This window comes from Nilaparvata lugens, unplaced genomic scaffold (assembly GCF_014356525.2).
Source record: "Nilaparvata lugens isolate BPH unplaced genomic scaffold, ASM1435652v1 scaffold3395, whole genome shotgun sequence".
Lineage (NCBI taxonomy): Eukaryota > Metazoa > Arthropoda > Insecta > Hemiptera > Delphacidae > Nilaparvata > Nilaparvata lugens.
The window spans coordinates 15,572-36,314 of NW_024090413.1; the positions used below are offsets into that span (position 1 = coordinate 15,572).

Below are 20,743 nucleotides of genomic sequence, written 5' to 3' on the forward strand. Positions count from 1 at the left end.
TTTGACTTAGTGTATTCATGAGGTTGTTTTTATTCGTTGTTGTTGTTTTATATTGAAAATGAGTACATAAGAATTTTACTTTGTAAATTGCATTTAAAAAAAATAAATATATTTTGTCTGTCTGTCTGCATGCCGATTGTTATGAATTATGATTGCGTTACTTTTTCTCATTGCATCAACGAGTCTCCCTGACAGCCAATCTCCTACTGGTTAAGAGGGGACAGGTTGTCGGGACCGTAGACGACAACCAAGCTCCCCGTCAGCCGAGCTCCTCTCCCAGGACGCCGTCGACCAAACCACAGATCCACACTCTTTGTACGCATTGGGCCAACATGTGGATGCGGCACCAAGTTACTGGCCAGCCTTAGATAAGGTTGCTAGTTGTGATGATAAAACAGCTGTAATATTTATAATCTGTTATCTCTGTTACTAAGACACATATTTAATGTCGAATAAAGCTCGTGTTGAGTCCAATTCTATTACAATTTATTCGACATTAAAAATAAAATAAATGGGTCCGAAAAGAAAAACGAGTAAACGTCAAGATTTAGTCAGTGAAGGAGAAAACGATTCGCAAAACCAAATGCTTGGAAAAATACTGAAACCAACAGTTTTATCGATTGACCAAGATTCAGATGAAGCACCGAAAACGTGGAGACATTGGAAGGTAACATTTTTAAACTTCTTAAAAAACAGTTCAATCCCGAAAAAGGATGAATTGAATGTTTTGATCAATTATGTGTCACCGAATATTTTTGAAAGTATTTGCAATTGTATATCATTTGAAGAAGCTATAACAACTCTTGAAGAAAGCTTTATAAAACCTCAAAATGTAGTACATGCACGTTACTGCTTATCTAAAGCAAAACAAACCCATGGAGAATCAATTGATCAATTCTATAATAAACTAAAACGGCTAAGTTTACCATGTAACTTTCAAGCAGTCACGGCTGACGATAACAAAAGTGAATATATCCGAGACGCGTTCATCTCCGGATTAGAATCATCGAAAATCAGACAACATCTTTTCGAAATGAAATCGCTAACTTTGCAAGACGCTATCTCACAAGCACGAATGTTAGAGAATGCTGAAAACATTGCTAAAGAATACGAAACCAGTTCAGAATATGTTAACACAGTCCTAGCAAACGAGAATAAAAATACCGAGAAAACGACTTTAGTCCGTAATTCTTACCAAAAGAAGATTCAATGCAGATTTTGTGGCTATAATAATCATACTGATAATAGCCAATGCCCAGCAAAAGGACAACCATGCCTAACTTGTAATCGAATAGGCCATTTTTCAAAAGTATGCAGAGCACGAAACGATAAAAAAAACCAAATGGTATCTGCCACAGTAATTTCAGCAGCAAATACCAGCACTGACCTCTCAAAATGTCTTGTTCCTATACGTGTTAATGGAATAGATACATTGGCACTATTAGACACTGGGAGCACAGCAAGTTTTATAGATAAGAAACTAGTAGTACAATCGAAGATGAAAACTATGCCATATTCCAATTTGATTACATTTGCTTCAAGTGCCTGCAACACTAAAACAACTGAGTGCGCTTTGAGTGAAATATATTTCCAGAACGAAGAATATAATGATTTTCCTTTGATCGTATTGAACAAATGTTGCGCTAGTGTAATTTTGGGACACGATTTTCTAAAGAACTTTTCATCCATCACTTTTGATTTCGGTGGATCTAAAGCAGCACTACAACTGAATGAAGACAATGACGCAAGAAGGCCTACTTATGAAATTAAAAAGTGTGCTCTAGCCCAAGCTACAGTAGAACCTGTCTCATTGTTTCGTGATCTTCAACCGGACTGTCGGCCTATAATAACTAAATCGAGACGACATTCAGAAGAGGATTACTTGTTTATGATGAATGAAGTCAAACGGCTTAAAGATGCTGATATTATAGAAAATAGTCATTCTTCTTGGAGAGCTCAAGCATTTGTTACTTCAAGAGAGAACCAAAAGAAACGTATGGTGATTGACTATTCACAGACCATCAACAAATTCACGAATTTGGATGCCTATCCACTACCACTAATGGAAGAATTAGTCAATAAGGTAGCGCAATATAAAATATTCTCATCTATTGACCTGAAATCTGCCTATCACCAGATACCAATCTTGCCTGAGGAAAGGCATTTCACCGCATTTGAAGTTGGACACAAACTGTATCAATTCAAAAGAATTCCGTTCGGAGTCACGAATGGAGTAGCTGCTTTCCAGAAAGTGATTGATCAAATCATAGAACAAGAAAATTTGACATCATGTTATGCCTATTTAGATGATATTATTGTATGCGGAAGGACCCAAGAAGAACATGATGAAAATTTAGAAAATTTCTGGAGAGCAACAGAAAAATATGGCCTCACGATTAATGAAGAAAAGTGTAAAATATCTATGGAGAATTTAACCTTTCTGGGATTCGAAATTGGTCAGGGTATGATTAAGCCCGATCCAGATCGATTGAAACCACTCCTTGACTTACCAGCTCCAAAAAATCAGAAAGAATTGAAGCGTGTCCTTGGAATGCTTGCACACTACTCCAAATGGATAAAAGAATTTTCAAAAAAGATCCATCCACTTGTGCATAATACTCACTTCCCGTTGAATGAAGAATGCAGAAATATATTTGAATCATTAAAGAAAGAAATAGGATCTGCAGTTCTAGTGCACATTGATGAAAAAGTCCCGTTCACTTTGGAAACTGATGCCTCAGATTACGCTATTGGAGCAGTATTAACACAGAATGAGAGACCAGTGGCGTTTTTCTCAAGAACTCTTTCCACATCTGAAACTAGGCACTCTGCAGTGGAAAAAGAAGCTTATGCCATTGTGGAATCAATCAGGAAATGGCGACATTACTTACTTGGACGAGAATTTACACTTATCACAGACCAGAAATCAGTTTCATTCATGTTTAGTAATAAACAAACCAGCAAGATTAAGAATGACAAAATCCAACGATGGCGCCTTGAATTGTCAGAATATAAGTTCAATATAATTTATAGAGTTGGAAAAGAGAATATACCAGCAGATACACTATCAAGAGTCTGTGCCACTGTTGGATGCCATACAGATATAAAGAAACTGATAAAAATTCATGAGGACCTGTGTCATCCAGGAGTTACTCGACTCCATCATTGGACCAAAACAAAGAACTTACCATATTCAATAGATGATGTAAAAGAAGTATGTTCCAAATGTATTACATGTTCTGAAATGAAACCACGCTATGCCAAAGGAACTGGCCGCCTTATCAAAGCAACTCGACCATTTGAACGTCTTAATATGGATTTCAAAGGCCCACTACAATCAAGTTCAAGGAACAAGTATATTTTAGTTCTTATAGACGAATATTCCAGATTCCCATTTGCCTTCCCCTGTCCTGACATGACTACTAATACAGTAATAAAACACCTTACATCACTATTCTCTCTTTTTGGTGTACCGTCTTACATACATTCCGATAGAGGAACATCGTTTATGTCATCAGCTTTGAAAAATTTCCTACTATCAAAAGGAATTGCCAGCAGCAGAACATCGCCCTATAATCCAGCCGGTAATGGGCAAGTCGAACGGTACAATGGAGTTATATGGAAAAGTGTGATGCTAGCCCTAAAATCGAGAGGTTTGAACAACAGTCACTGGGAACAAGTTCTCCCCGATGCCCTTAACTCTATTCGTTCCCTATTATGCACAAGCACCAACTGCACACCACATGAGCGGATGTTTTTACATGCAAGAAACTCAAGTAATGGAAAACCATTACCAACCTGGCTATTGACACCTGGACCAGTATGGTTGAAGAAGATGACAAAAAACTCAAAACAAGAATCGCAAGTTGAAAAAGTTGAATTAATCGAGAGTAACCCTGAATATGCGTTTGTTCGCCACAACGACGGCAGAGAATCGACAGTCTCACTTCGCCAGCTCGCCCCATACCCCACGAGTGCCGATTGATATTAAGGGGGGAAGATTGTGATGATAAAACAGCTGTAATATTTATAATCTGTTATCTCTGTTACTAAGACACATATTTAATGTCGAATAAAGCTCGTGTTGAGTCCAATTCTATTACACTAGTGATGAAAACAAGAATGTGAAATTGAGACAAAGTAACTATACCTCTCAAGTACCATACTTGTAAGCTGTCATCCCATTACAGCAATCAGTATACCAAGCTGTCCCCTCCCCCCACCACAACAAACTTCTCTCTTCACACCTACAACATAACACAAAAGAATACATTCAAGTACTGTGAAATTAGTTATCCGATTTCAATGAAGCTAGTAATTGATCATATGTACAATGTGAACGCTTTAAAATAATATTATTTGAAAAAATGTATCTAGATTAGATTAATGGAATTCAATTGGATAAGGTTTTTACTGAGGGTGATGACCACATTCGACACACACTTGTGCTTGAGTAATGGCTACTAACTACCAAATAATTGTGGAGGATTGAGTAACGCTTTAAAAATTGATAAATCAATTCAAATCGTGAACGTATGTATTCTAAAGTTTTATCCAGATTTATTAATTGGAATAAAATTTACTGGTAAAAGATTTTTTTTGGTGAGAGCAATGTCCTCAAGTGTTCAAGTGTCACAGACTATTGCTAATAGGTAAGAAGATAAGATAAGATCATAGTTTTATTCAACACAGTACATTTCACAACCTACAGTTGCATTTGATAAGTCTTAATAAGTTCACAATATTACAAGCACATATGGAAGACTGTTATTTTTATTTATTCATTTTCTTTACATACAAAGGCTCACAGAGATCCATAAAGAGCCATATATTTACACAATTAAATGAAACAACAATTCAACTTATATACATTATGAAATATTGTAAATAAAGAAAAGAAAGCAAAAAGCATTTACACAGTTGAAATAATCAAATTAATTACATTCATATAAAGAAAAATGTGAAAAGAGAGTTCCAGCCAGAGTTTACAAAACAATTAATCTCAAAAACGAGCGTCTTGTCTTATGATAGATTCAGTTCACAATGTTTCTTATATTCATTGAATGAGTTCGAAAAAGGATCAATGTGTTCATTCAAGCTATTAAACTAGTCGTAAGGTTTTATAAAGAAATGAGTTGTAATGATGGTTTGTTCTAGCAAAGGGAATCTCGAACAATATATTCCTTCTAGGTCTTGCATATGGTACACTGAAATTAATTCGGCTGATAAAATATGGTAAATGATTTAAAATATTATATAACAACAATAGGGCATTTAATGATCTTCGCACCTGCAATGACCGGATATAAAATAAGGATTTCAATTCACTAGTTGGAAAATTGAATGGACAGAAGATACTGAATTTCTTGATGAAAAGGTGTCTTAGAAATCTATTTTGAATCTTCTCAATTTCGTAGCTATCAGTTACATTAGCAGGACCCCACACCATAGATGCATACTCAAGTTTACTCCGGACCAGTGCATTAAACAGTTTTATACTTACATCACAACTAGTAAAAGGTTTTGAATTACGAGGTATAAAACCAAGTAGCCTATTAGCACTGCTAAGAGTGTGATTAAATTGGTCTTTAAAATCAAGAGTCGAGTCCATCAACACTCCAAGATCTCGAATGCAATTGACATACTCTAGATTAATGCCTGCTAATGAGTAAGCGTAACGATCATAATTCCCCTGTCTCGTGTAAACCATAAACTTGTTTTCGAGATATTTAATTTGAGTTTATTTCTACGACACCATAGATGGACTCTATCAAGATCCTGTTGTACCTGAGCACAATCTTCAACACTCCTTATTAATTTATACAATTTTACATTTGCCAGTACGCCTCTGGCAGTTGAATGAGTAACATCGATTGTTAACAGCTCCGTGTTATTAACCAGTTTTTTATCAATTTAAATCATTATGCAGTGTTCAAAATGTGACAGTGATGTTCCGGAACAGGACCTTATTTTTTGTTGTGTTTGTAAAAAATATTTACATTTCGTGTGTAAACTTATTAACGAAAAAAACTTTCGTAAAATGTCAAATGACACTAGAAGTAAATGGAAATGTATAGTGTGTAAGTCGGTGGCAGTAGCGGGTAAACAGCAGAAGCAGATAAGCAGTGCAGACGGCGCCAGTGCGGGTGACAAAGCGGCATTGTCTACTGTGGTTGAGGCGGGGGTCGCGGTGTCAACACAGAGTGCCGCCGCTCCGTCTACCTTCACTTCTACTAGTAGTAGGCCTACAACTACTCTCTCACAGGCTGACCTTCAAGCGATCGGCCAAGTTGTTAAACAGCTGATTCAATCGGAGTTGCCGCCAGATTTCAAAACTGACTTCGCTGAGTTTAAAAAATCGATTCAATTCATTTCGGAGGAATTTGAAAGTTTCAAAAATGATTTAACATCCATCAAGCTGGAGAATGAAAAAATTAAAAAGGACAATGAAAAATTGAAAAGTGATAATGAAAAACTGAAAACAGATATTGCGGACCTACAATCTTAGGTCTCTTCTAGAGATAATATTGTGGTTACCGGAATAACAGAAACAAATAACGAATGTGTCAATGAGGTTTTTAATATGCTTTCAAAAACGATTGGAAGTGAGTTAACTGCTAGAGACATAAGTGTTGCTCATCGCCTTCCCAGTAAGAAGAAAGAAAGCATCAAACCGATAGTAATTAAATTCGTACGTCGTCAAGATAAGATGTCATGGATGGGTCATTTTCGTCTAGCATCTTCGCAGGACAATAGTGGGGCTGGTATATCGGCGAAAAACATTTCAGCTGTTCTACCTGAAACAAGGGTGATGGCTTACGAACATTTGATACCTTCAACGCTTGAACTGCTAAATACGACCAGAACAATCGCTCGGGAGAAAGGATATCGCTTTGTGTGGGTACGTGATGGTAATATTCTTGTCAAAAAAGACGAAACCAGTAAGAATGTTTTACATATTAAAAGTGATGTGGACCTTTCTAAGATGTAAGTACTAAAGACTTGTTTAACAATGAACAGTAAAATAATTTTATTATGGACATTTTTGAAAATTTAGATGAATTCGATGAAGTTGAGACATTATGTTTGAATAACTCTAATGATTATTACAATATTATTTCTAATCAACCCAGTGTAAATTTTGATATAATTCATAGTAATATCAGATTCATTGGGAAGAATTTAGACGAGTTCTGTTTAGAATTTGCTAATGTATTGCCATTTATAGACATGATTGTATTATCTGAGACGGGTCACCAAGGTGTTAGGCCCATAGGGTGTGATATACCTGGTTTTAATCAGTACTATTCAATGAATCACACAAATAGAAATGGGGGTGTAGTAGTTTACTTGAAAAAAGATTATGATCATGTTCATGTGCGGGAATGCACAATAGTTGGGGCTAGTTGTCTCGTGATAGAGCTGAAAATTTTTGAGGAGGAGTGGGTTATTGTTTGTGCTTACAGATCACCTAATGATAATTGCCAGGACTTTGTTAACTCTTTAGCTGAGCTGCTTTCGAATTTAAATTTAGGAAAAAATATTATATTTGTAGGAGATATAAATATTGATATCTTGAATAATAGAAATAACATCCACACTGAATCTTATTTGAATTTATTGAACGAAAATGGGCTTATATCTTATGTGAATTGTTTTACAAGGGTTCCATTTCAGGGAACACCTTCGTGTTTAGATCATTATTTCGGTAATGTTCACACTAATAAGCACATTGAACCCATGGTATTGAAGACTTGTATTACTGATCACTATGTTACTTCTCTTAGGGTTCGTTGTGAAATAGACTTGACTAACAATGCTGCTCAGTTGCCACTTGTTGCCACCAGGCTCGATTATGATAGGCTTTTGTCTCTTATCCAGTCTGAGGGCTGGCAGTCTGTATTTTCTAGTAGGGATGTTAATGTTTCAACAGATAACTTTGTAGCAACTCTACAAAGCTATATTGAAAAATCCACTATAAATGTAGCCAAATCTAGTTCGAGGTTTAAAAAAATCAAGCCATGGATTACTCAAGGTTTAGTATTTTCTATTAGAAGAAAGCAAGCTCTATTTAACAAATGTAAAAAGGAACCATTCAATTTAAATCTGAGAAATTATTTTAGAAGTTATCGAAATAGATTGACAGTCCTTATTAGAGAAGCTAAACGATTGTATTATAGCAGAAAAATTGAGGAGGCTGGAAATGATGTAAAACGGACTTGGAATGTAGTTAGGGAGGTAGCTGGTTGTAAAATAAGGAAGGAGTGTTTGGAAGAAATTGAAATTGATGGTAATGTCTATAGTGCTAGGGATAATCCCAATATATGTGCTAATGCTTTTAACGATTTTTTCATCTCTATAGGAGAGAAAATGGTACAAAATATTCCTAGTGAGCCTGGTGACGATTTGCAACCAGACAATCCCCACAATCCGCAAGATTATTTTACTTTTCAATATGTATCAGAGACTGAGGTTGTGGAGGCGATCGAGAGTCTTAGAGGTGCATCTGGGCCTGGTCATGATGGCATTACTGTATCTGTTTTAAAATCTGTTAAAAGTATTGTTGCCTCTCCACTCAAACACATTATTAATGTAAGTTTTGAACAAGGTATTTTTCCAGATTCTTTTAAAACAACTGTAGTAAAACCAATATTCAAATCACAAGACAAAAGGAAAATTACCAACTATAGACCTATAAGTTTACTTTCGAATTTGGCTAAAATAATTGAAAAATGTGTAAAGAGACAGCTACATAAATTTTTGGAAGTGAATAATATTCTGTCAAAAAATCAATTTGGTTTTAGAGAGGGGATGGGAACACAGGAAGCAATTGCTGCTTTTGTTCAAGAAACAATCTTAAACTTGGATGTAGGTAGGAGACAAATAGCTATTTTTCTTGATCTTGCAAAAGCCTTTGATACAGTTTGCCATGATCGTCTACTTGATTGTCTCCGTAGCCTTGGTCTTGAGGATGTGGCACTGGGATGGTTTTGCAGTTATTTAAAGAATAGGCAACAATGTGTTAGAGTCAATAACACTGTTAGTGAATATAAATCTGTTAAAATGGGAATCCCGCAGGGAACAGTGATTGGACCTTAATTTAATCAATGGGAAAATATTGTCATTTGCAGACGATGCAGTTTTAATTTTTCATGAAGAAAACTGGGCTAGCACATATGACTCAGCTGCTAGGGGACTGGGAGAAGTAAAAAAATGGCTTGATAGAAGAAAACTGACTCTGAATTTGTCCAAAACAAAATACATCTCTTTTTCCTTGAATATACAGAATCAGCCAGTTAATATGTCACTTGTTTTGCATTCTCCAAATTGTCTTAGTCATGTAGATTTAGGGTGTTCAGTTAATTGTAATAAAATAGAGAAGGTTAGCAGTATCAGATATCTTGGAGTAATGGTTGATCAGCATTTAAAGTGGGATGTACATTTGTCGCAGCTTACTACACGATCTAGAAAACTTATTTATTTATTTGTGAAATTACGTTCTGTTTTGCCTATGAAAGTCATGAAGATGGTGTATTATGCACTGGCACAGTCATTGCTCCAATATGGTATTGTGGGTTGGGGTGGTGCATATACAAATGTTCTAAAACCAGTAAAAACAATACAAAATTTAATATTAAAAATTATTCTGAAAAAGAATAGAATGTATTCAACAAGATTGGCTTTTTTGGAATTTTCAGTTCTACCGATTAGACAGATATACCTGAAACACATCATATTATATTATAAGAAGCTATCACTTTTTCATTTCATTAATAGAACGGATTGTGCTATTACAAGACGGGAGGAGTCAGGTCTGGTTACTGTTCCTAGATTATTGACTACTGCTGGTCAGCGTAGCTTCATATATTTATCTCCATTATTTTTTAATATTCTTCCAAGTAATTTGAGAGGTTTACTCGCCCAAAAAAACTTTGGACTACATTTGAAAAAGTATCTGGTTAGCTCTCATGGCTGGGATAGTGCCGAGAATTTCTGGATTACATTAGTATAGTAATTATTCCAATTGAATAGATTTCATTTTGTACCACATCTTATATCATGTTATACACTAGGCTAGGCAATATCAGGTCATTATTATAATTTATTATAATTTACAAATTTTGTTGCATCTAACACATATTGTATGTAAATATATTGATCTATTATAGCATCACTGATTTATCTTGTTTATTGAAAGGATTTGATTTTAGTTGTTAATGTATATACTGTAATGTTAATTAATAATAAGTAAGTAGTCAAAGTACGGCTGCTCCTTCCCCAAGCTCGAGCTTGCTCTTTTGGGGAAGTAGTTCCTTATGTTTATTTGTATTTCCTATTGATTCATTTTGTTGTTATATTTCTAAATTGTGAATTATTGTAATGCTTTTTCAAGGAATAAATAAATAAATAAATAAAAAAAAATAAATACATCATCTGCAAACACTATAGTGAGGTCCACGTTATAATGACAGTATTTGATCAACTTTGGTTTCGCTATCCTTGTCTTTCATTCGACAAAGCCGGTAGCTCTAACCTTTTCTACCTGCACACTGTTGCCAAATCGGTATTGACTGTGAAGAAACGTGATGAACCATCAAAGTATTCTCAATTATGAAAATGTATAATTGATTATTATTACAAGAATCAGCAATTAATAATCAGATATACCGGAATGACTTTAGTCATAGCCTTCTAATATAGAAGGCACTAGTGACTGAAAATCGGCAACACTGTAGTCCTATCTCTTCCACTGACTTGAGTCAGCCGACGCCAGAGAGACAAATTTAAAGAGGAATAAGACAATGCGACGGGAGTTCGTCAAGTACCTATTTTCACCAGTCCTTGAGAGACTGGAAGAAATCGGAAGTTGAGCCATTCAAGTTTCCACAGCATCAAGTTTTCGTTACAGGCTGATAAATAACGTTGTATAACAGATAACGTTGCACACTAGTTAGGTATTAGCATAGAGAAAATATATTATAATAAGATATTCCATGGTATAGGTAGTTTATGTTCAGAATTTCAAGCCGATTTTTTATCAATGAAAATTAAAATATTTAGTCTGATTTTTACGGTAATATTGGCGTATGAAGGAGGCTCTTTTTTCCTTTTATATTATCCTTGAAATGCAAAATTCCCAAAAACCTTGTATATACGTCGACGCGCAATTTAAAAAGGTATGTACCTTTCAAATTTCATGAAAATCTATTACCGCGTTTCGCCGTAAATGCGCAACATATAAACATTAAGAGAAATGCCAAACCGTCGACTTGAATCTTAGACCTCACTTCGCTCGGTCAATAATAGGATTATTACTGTTTTGGCCGAGTAAGAATGGCACAGTATGAGAGACTACCAGCGTCACATAGCTTCACAAAAATGAAATTCTAGGACTATCGGCTTGAGCAAACAGTAAAAATTGTAACATAAACGCCCTATATCATAGGATATCTTCTTGTGCCATCTTTTCGCTATGGTATTGCCGAGAAATAAGTTGAAGGGTGAAGGTAAGGTTTTTGCTTTTAAATGGCAATATGCTAGTATATTATTCAGATTTATCAGAATTCAACGTACGGTAATATATGTACTGGACTTTTTGAAAGCAAATGATTCGAACTCAAGAACCTGGTGGTCGAGATAGAGTTAAAGTAACTTAATGTAATCCAGATAAATTATTTCGTGGTATGAGTGAGGCGGTAAAAGTTTGCAGAGCGGCTTATCTCGATCTCCATCTTTATCTATTACCGTACTCTTACTTATCTGTAATAGCTATAGTTGTCTATAGTTATATCTGTAATACTTATAGCTATATTGAGGTCCACGTTATAATGATCTCAGATTGTAGAGCACAAATTTACGCCCAGAGGGATTTTGAATTATACATCTAAATGGTAACAATCGGTAGATATTGTTGATCAAAATCTAAAATTCATCAGAAATTGATTTTCTCTTCAAATTTCACTCATTTTTGAAAAATCATAAATCAGTACTTATTGGAGATAGAGAGTTCCGAATGATCTCATTTTATTCAGATTTTCATATACTAGAAAAAAGGAGGGAGCAAATTTGTCTGTCCGATCATGAGATTTGGCAGAAATAACTCAAAACTGGAAAATGAGCTGAAAATACGAGATGTTTGGGCCACCCTGTATGTAGCACAAGGATATTTTGCAAGAAATTGGTTCTGGACTTCTCTTATGTACCCTAATATATTAAAAAATCAGAATTACAATATAAATTGCAAGCACACCCCTTTTTTATGTCTATATTGACTGGACTATTAGGGATACTTGTTTGGTTATTAACATATCCCATAGTACCAATTTTTCAAACTTTTCAACCCCATCAGACTATACGGTAAACGTTTTCACACAGATATCTCGCCGACACAAGAAAGGATAGAATTTACTCTGATGAACAGTATTAGAGGACGCTGTGGTTTATAACTGCGCCAAGTCTATGTTCACAGAAAGTCTACTAGTAATAAATTATGAAGAAACAATGTCTAACCTTGAGAATATGGAGGCCCGATTTGCATGGCGATGGCATGCTAGCACACCATCTTGTTCTCGCGAGAAAAACTGAGAGTAGAACTGGGCATCACTGTTGGCAACTCTGAGCAGAAGGAGCAGAGCTCTTGCTTGTGTCTCCTCACTTGCTTCACCTGCAATCAATTTATTTATTTCCATTTATAATTTTTTATTTATTCAATTTAGTTAATTAATTCAACACATAAAAATACAATGAGAGAAAACAGTTTACAATGAATAACTGTTACAATGAATATAACCATAAAAAATCAAGGCATAAGAAGAAATACCATGGTATGGATTGTTTAGTCAAAATTTCTAGCCGATTTTTCGAAACTCAAGCCGATTACTGTTGACTACTGTCTGTTTTAGCCGATTTGTGCGGTTACGAATGGCACAGTATGAGAGACTACCTAACCAGCGTCATGTAGCTTCACGCACAGCAACTACTACGACTTTCGGATTGAGCATTAGCAGACTGAGGCTTAACCCTTAATTACTAGGCTCGGTGAAAAATCACCCAGGGCTTGAGAAATTTCGGTGCTCTAGGTTGGCAACGATGCCTACAGATATAAATATAGTTCTTTGTTTGTGTCCCTGTGCTAGTTCTACTGTACTGTGACTCCCTGGGTGATTTTTCACCCAGCCTAGTAATAGTGTGAGTTTTTCAAATATTGAATGAATTTGTCATGAATTTTTTTTAGGAAATTGACTATTATCATAGCCACCTCTAATACAAGGCCGCGGCCCACGATATTGCAACGTCTCAGTGTAGGCCTAGAATCTAATACACGATTTATTGAAAAAAAAAAAAAAAAATACCAGCTGATCTTTTTCACCAATCATTTATTAGATTCTAGGCCTACACTGCGACGTTGCAATATCGTGGGCCGCGGCCTTGTATTAGAGGTGGCAATGCTATTATACAATCATTAATTTGTTTGAAAATATATGAAGAATAAAGATATAATTTGTAGAAAATGGTTGTGCATCTATTATTTTTTTGTTGATCTACCAGAAATCATCATCAAATTTTTCAGAAAAACAGACATATTTTTAATTATGAAAAAAGATATTAAAAAATTGGCAAGATACGTTGAAATATTCTTCAAATAATAGATCATGAGATTCATTATTCATAAATAGGAATATAACTTCAAAAAAGTGAAATAAAAAATAAGAAAAATATGGGTGAAATCTCACCCAGCCTAGTAAGAGAGGTTGGGGAAGAAACCCTAGTAATTAAGGCTTAATCCTGTGTTTGGGGGGTATCCGCCCCCAGAAGGACCCGCACCATCCTTGCTCAACTGAGATCGGGCTACTCTGTGATTGTAAACAGTTGCATGTCCAGAATCACTGATGGTGTGAGTGATTCATGTCCCGACCCCACAGCACAGAGCATCTTTTCAGCTGCCCCTCGAAGCCGACACTACTGACAGCCGCCAGCCCCTGTGGGGTGGCCCGCTTCCTGGGCCTTGAGACGGAGGAGGAGTGAAACAACAGGGTTCCCCAAGCTGCTACAACAACAACAACTTTCGGATTGAGTTGATAGTGAAATTTAGAACATGTTGATCCCTGGACCAATTAAGCGGCCCATAGACGAACGAACAACTTGGTTGGCAACCCAGTTGCTAAAATGCTAAAAAGCATTTTTAGGCCTCATTTCACAGTAAACGAAAACTAGGTTTGAAAGGCAGTTGGGTTATTCAGTGGCAGTTATCTAGTAGGATGATTTTAAAATGGTTCTGTAATATAATTGTTTAATGGTTTAGAATCTACTGTTGCTCAAATCCAGGTTATTTCAATAAATCAAGCCTTTTCACTTATCCCAGTAATAGTAAACCAGGGAGCAGAATCTCAAAACACAATACAATTTGTTTGTATGCTGAGTAACAATTATTAAGTTTTGACTAAAATAAAAAATGAAAACTTTTATTGAGCTTAAACAATTTGTTGGAGGAATTTTTATTTGAAGTAGCCTACCTATTTCTTCAACTTCTTAAGTGAAGGCTAATCGTTCTTGTTTTTCTTTTAATGTTGTTCAGGTTAAAAGGTTTATCGTTCTTGTTCTTCTATTAAATGTTGTTCAGGTTAAAAGGTTTATCGTTCTTGTTCTTCTTTTAATGTTGTTCAGGTTAAAAGGTTAATCGTTCTTGTTCTTCTATTAAATGTTGTTCTCCTATAAAAACATTAAAATTTTGTGTAAACAATAAATCTGTAATGTAACACTTTTTCATAAGCTTGTTTTTATAAAGCATAGACCTGTTAAAAAATGGAATATATGCTCTAAACTAAATGAAGGATTATACATAAGCCTTCTTTATTCATAACCAGGTTATATTATATAAAAGCCTTATTTATTCACAACCAGGTTCGTCACATAGTTACTATAGTTCAATAAAAGATATCGCTCATTTTCTGTGAATGTCGAGTGTAAACGCTACAGCAGCAGAGCTGATCGGGAAATGAAGTTGGCAAAAGCAGGTTGACCGTCTGTGGGAAACAGTGGCCAACCAAGTTGGCAACTAGGTTGCCAACCAAGTTGTTCGTCTATGGGCCGTTTTAAAGCAGCAGGCAATGAAAGTGACCAGTACAGTCACAGTGACAATTTATTCCGATGAGCCGTGCTGAGTGAGAACAGTCTAATCAGTATTCTCCAAAACCAGGATATAGTTGGCTTCATCAAATCACCGAGAACCAGCCGTAATTATTGGTGTAGAAGTAGAAGACATGTATAGTGAGGCCCAAGCTATAATGGCAGTATTTGATTACCGTAACATTTGTGTTGCTATCCTTGTATACAGAATGGCCCATAAGTCAGTTGACAAATATGCATCTAATCAAATAATACACAACAGAATGCAATACATGTATTATTAATTGAAGTTGGAATGATGTATTTGATGTAATCTAACCCAATATGTGAAGAATATTCTTGTTTTTAGATCCTCAAGATATAAGATTGTTGTAAACTGATTGGTTTGGTTTGTAACAACAGCTGACCTGAAAAATTGCAAGCGTCAACTGACTTATAGGCCACCTGTATATCATTCGACAAAACAGATAGAGTTATCTATTTCTAGCTAATAGAGCTATCTGCTTAGTCCAATGACAAACAAGGATTATCAATTAATCATAGTAAAAAATATAACATTTTAAATATTACCGCTTTACTTTAAAAGAGAGCTCAACAGATTTTGTCAATTTTTCATGCGTTTTGTATGTAATTAAGGATTATTTTTTTAAATGTTGCGTTTGTCTATTATAGACTTATTTTACATATTTCTCTTCGAAATTAAATTTTCTAAAAGTTCTTTGAGAAAATATTTTGTGTTTATTGTACATTTAACATAGTAAATCTTAACCTTAAAGGAACAACAAGTTCCTTCACATCAAAAGAAGAAAAAAAAGTCCAATTAACATAGGTCTGAAAATGCTTGGTTACCAAGTTATACAGGGTGAAAGATTTCGTCTAAATTTCAGTTCCCCTGCCGAAACGATGCCCTACGGGTATTTGTTGGCTGTTAATTAAGATGTAAAATTTAGCGTACTTTATGTAAAATGAACTGAAAAATTGAATAAAAGCGTTCTCAGACCTGTAGCTACAGTAATTTTCAAGATGTGTGACGAAATACGCGATTTACGTTTGAGAACGCTTTTATTCAATTTTTCAGTTCATTTTACATAAAGTACGCTAAATTGTACATCTTAATTAACAGCCAACAAATACCCGTAGGGCTTCGTTTCAGCAGGGGAACTGAAATTCAGACGAAATCTTTCACCCTGTATAACTTGGTAACCAAGCATTTTCGGACCTATGTTAATTGGACTTTTTTTCTTCTTTTGATGTGAGGAATCACGCTATGACTTATGGGCAACTTGTTTCAGAACACCCTGTATAGTGAGGTCGACGTTATAATGGCAGTGGAGATTGGAGAAAGATAGGAAAACAGCATAACCGATGGTGCACCTGTTTTGAATAGACAACACTATAAAACCTGATACTTTCAGGCTGATTCCTGAATTGAATAGGTGCCACTGTCTTGATAACTGATACTGGTATATCTGATTTAATATAAACTGTCCATTCTTGTTTGAAATAATAAATTACATTTTATTCGACGAAAAAAATATTTTTCAATGATTGAATAATACATTTTCAAAATCGAGATTAAATATGTTGTTAATAGAATATATTTCTAAATAGCTAAAAACGATCTGGTAACGTAGCAGAGCTAGAAAAGGATAGCACTATCTGCTTTGTCCAATGATATACCAGAATAGTAACACCAATGTCAATCAAATACTGCCATTATAACGTGAGCATCACTATGGTGATTATGAAATTCAATTGTTTTTTCTTTTAGTATGTTACCATTACAATGAAAAATAAAACCAGCTATTAATTAAAGATACGTGATTATGGTCTGCCATGTATCACTCACCTAGATATTGAGGATTAGTTGATGTAATGAAACGCTGAAACTGTCTCATCAGTTGCGCAATGAAGTTCTGTTTGGATAGAGTGAGACACTTCTCATCAGAGTCCTGACACAACCAACCCAAGTCTTTGTATGCAATAAACACAGTCCGACAATTCCGCTGAGAATAGCGCTGGGTCGCCATTTTCTTCATTAGGACAGCTGTAAATAATAAATGAAGAAATAAGTAAATTGTTTTTCCATGAGAGGTTAACATAATATAGCCTATGACATGATATTTTTTTTTAAATTTGATACCAAAGATGACAATAAATTCTTGAGAAAGCTTCAACAAATTTGAGAATATAATTTCCAATACTATGTTGACGGTATAAATATTGAGAAAGATTAGATTTGATAGTCTAATAACAACATCAGTTAACATATCTCTCTCACTCTCTATCTCTTTCTTTCTAGGATTGTGTGGCAGTGAGGACCTCCAGTCCAAACTCCACCCTTAATAAACACAAATATTTAAATCCAGGATTATTATACAACTTGCTGTCATCATAAGAATGTAATAGAATCATTTACTGTAGCTTGAAAATAATTTGTAAATCAATACATATTAACTATGTTACCATAGATGACGAGCCTAGTAAAAATTGATGGATAAAGTCTACCGTATCTATTTATTTCACTCACTCACTCTCTCTCTCTCTCTACCTCTCAAATTCCGGACGTGTGTTGATAGAAAGGATATTATTTACGGATAATAAATTACGGTGTACTATTCTGGGGGAAACAGTCCACACATGGAAAGAATTTTACTTCTACAGAAACGAATTATAAGGACTATCTTCAGGCAACCATACCTTGCCCACTGCAAACCCTTGTTTGTGGAGGCTGGCATTTTAACACTACCTGCACTGTTTGTTTTGGAGGCATGTTTGATGACTAGAAGGAAGCCAGATATTTTTTTGAGCAATCAGCAATATCACCACTACAACACCAGACCAAGGAACGACACTCATGTGTCAGTGATACGATCTAGACTGACCCAATATGGACCCAAATACATCTGCGCTAGGATATACAACTGCTTGCCAAATGAATTGAAGACATTGGAAAACTTGAGTCAATTTAAAAATGAACTTAAAATCACACAACTTAATCCTCACAACAAGACCATATTATAGTTTACAAGAATACTTTGAGGAAAGAATCTCACCAAACCGACACCAGGTTCCATAAGGAAATTCAGCTCTACTATATGATGAATAATCTGACGACCACGGCGCAAACGCGCTTCCAGTAGGAGAACAAGTATTTTATAGCCTTTTTGGAGAGATTCAGGTTTATTGATGTAATATAAACGGTTCATTCTCGTTTAAAATAATCAATTATATTTTATTAAGCAATAAATTACATTTTTCAACAATTTCATAATGGATTTTTATAATTAAGATGAGATATTTTGTTAATTAATAATTAATTCTACATTGTTAAAAGACGATCTGGCAACAAAGCAAAGCGAAAAAGAGATAGCGCTATCCACTTTGTTGAATGATAGACAAGGATATAAAATACCATTACCAATCAAACACTGCCACTATAACGTGGACCTCACTATACAGAGATATTCGGAGAATTAACAAAACGTCCAATATTTACTTGAAATTCGAAAATTTACAAGTTGGTCAATCAATGGGAAATTGTCAAAGTCAACCCTACTTCCATGCATCTTATTGCAGCTTAACAGCTCCAATTTATCATAATAATTAAATTAGTTATTATAAATGTAGATTTGGAAAATAAAATTAGTTTTTGATTATAAAATGTCAAATTTCAATATTAATATTTATAAACGATCTACAGCTGGCAGTTTGGTGCAACTGCGTAACAGTCACATATAAGAGACCTGGAACTAAAATTTTCATCATTGTGTCATTGCGTCTCTTACTGATAGCCATCTCGCTCGCTCTCGAATTCGCTGTTATTGTTTATCTTTGTTGTTAGTTCTTAGTTCTTAGTTATAACTTAGTTTGGTGTTCTAGTAGTTTAGCTGTAGTTTAAGTGTAGTTTTAGTTATAAGTTTAGTTTAGTAATTTTCGGACCTACCTGCCATTTAATTGTTTAGCTCCGATATCAAGGTTAGTAACTTTAACCTATTTTCAAGTTTTTGTCAAGTTGTCAAAGGCTCACCAAGTTCAGTTTTAAAATGCACAATATTTTTTAACTTACTCATATTATACATTGTATGCCCATTTCGCCAGTACTTTTTGCTTATAAGGAACCTTATATTTTTTCCCATTCAGCTCACAGTTAAAATCAGTGAGTTTTACCCATAGGCCTATAATAATTTTTCAAAAATAAAATTGAATTAAATTCTTTACTATTGATTTATCATAATCGATTCTAATAGGCTACATTGGTAACATATTCTATAATAATAGCCCTTTTTCAACAGTTTATAATTTCACAAATTAGAAATTTGTTCAGTTCAAGGTCAATAAGTAGCCTATATAAACTATCTATCTTATTTTCATACTTTACAGGTTCTGTGTTTCATAATTACTAGGCCTATTACAATTACCTAACACTTCATAATTTAATTATTTTATTAGATTGGTTTAATAATAACAGTGACTGACATTAATCATGCAATTAACTTTTGAAAGTAGGGTTTTTAATTTCTACTATTTTCTTCTACTAGGTCAAGGTACCTAGCTTCAACCCATACTCTATAATCCAACAATAATTATTAAAAAACAGTGGAATTGTTAATCTTTTGATCCACCACTAATATTAGGCTACTAATACTTTGAAACCATGTTTTATAATAATAGCTCTTAATTTATCAAAACTCTATAACTTAATTCAGTTTCAGATTCGTGATTAAATCTGAATAAATTATTCATATTTTGATTCCAGTCATTTAGAAGTAATCTTTTGTAATTTGTTTGCTTCAAATGTCATAGATACTGACATTTTAACTTATCTCATTGAATTTAAATTTGAAATACTCTCATCGGTAGAGTACTTGAGAACAATTATTTGAGTTTCATCTTAACACATATAATGGATACCTAATTTTAATCACACAATATAAATATTTTAATTATCTACTGTAGCCTACACAATATAAATTTCTAAAGAAATCCATTCAATCTATTAATAGGCGTTATTTATGTTGATATTGTAAAAAACAGAGTAAGTATCTTACCTCTCATGGAAAGAATAGTTGATTCTCAAATACCGGTAGTTTTGAATCCAACAATACAAAATCACACTAGGCCTAGGCTACAATATAGTTTCACGACATAAGTTAGTAACTTGCAATATATAATTAAACGGACGTCACCACATCAAAGAATGTGAATATCTTTTTACTTTAAAGTTTTATGAAATATGATAGTAATATAATTAACTTGAAATATGCATAAACTCTTCTTTACTAATTCACAACACTACACTACATACAGATTCAAAATAAACAACTGAAAAGAAAATGAGAGGTTAGTCAGGTTACCTTGAACTTGAACTTGATATTAAATCAAAATGGCATTGAATGGAAAAATAACTCTCGGTCTCAATCAGCACAGTATTGCACATGCGCTGGTAACGATTTTTTCCCGTTCCATTCAGTCATCTTTCAATCTAACGCTCTTTGTGATGATGTTTACCGAGCACCGTGACTGGAGCCAATCCTCATTCTATTTTAATGATATTATAATTTAATGATGATTTATCATTGAATTCAATATAACTAACTGAACATAGTAAAAGTAT

General features: G+C 34.5%; 1 protein-coding gene and 1 long non-coding RNA gene across 5 annotated transcripts in view; one reads left to right on the forward strand and one right to left on the reverse strand.

Moving 5' to 3' along the window:
• LOC120348766 overlaps positions 1–20,633 on the reverse strand; it is a 31,415-nt gene extending 10,782 nt beyond the window's left edge. Inside the window, exons 1-4 of one of the 4 annotated variants that reach the window (XM_039444186.1) lie at positions 19,196–20,134; positions 16,976–17,173; positions 12,511–12,664; positions 4,151–4,247 (exon numbers count right to left, since the gene is read on the reverse strand). In XM_039444186.1, coding sequence (XP_039300120.1) covers positions 4,154–4,247; positions 12,511–12,664; positions 16,976–17,173; positions 19,196–19,265 — 516 coding nt within the window. In that variant the 5' untranslated portion in view covers positions 19,266–20,134 and the 3' untranslated portion in view covers positions 4,151–4,153. Of the gene's footprint in view, positions 1–4,150; positions 4,248–4,757; positions 6,798–12,510; positions 12,665–16,975; positions 17,174–19,195; positions 20,135–20,177 lie in introns of those variants that run through there. The other 3 variants (XM_039444187.1, XM_039444185.1, XM_039444184.1) reach the window with 3 other exon arrangements.
• LOC120355607 lies at positions 14,489–14,721 on the forward strand. The gene is made up of 2 exons (XR_005573681.1): positions 14,489–14,575; positions 14,665–14,721. It is a non-coding gene; the product is annotated as an uncharacterized LOC120355607 (long non-coding RNA).
• Positions 20,634–20,743: the final 110 nt, after the last annotated feature.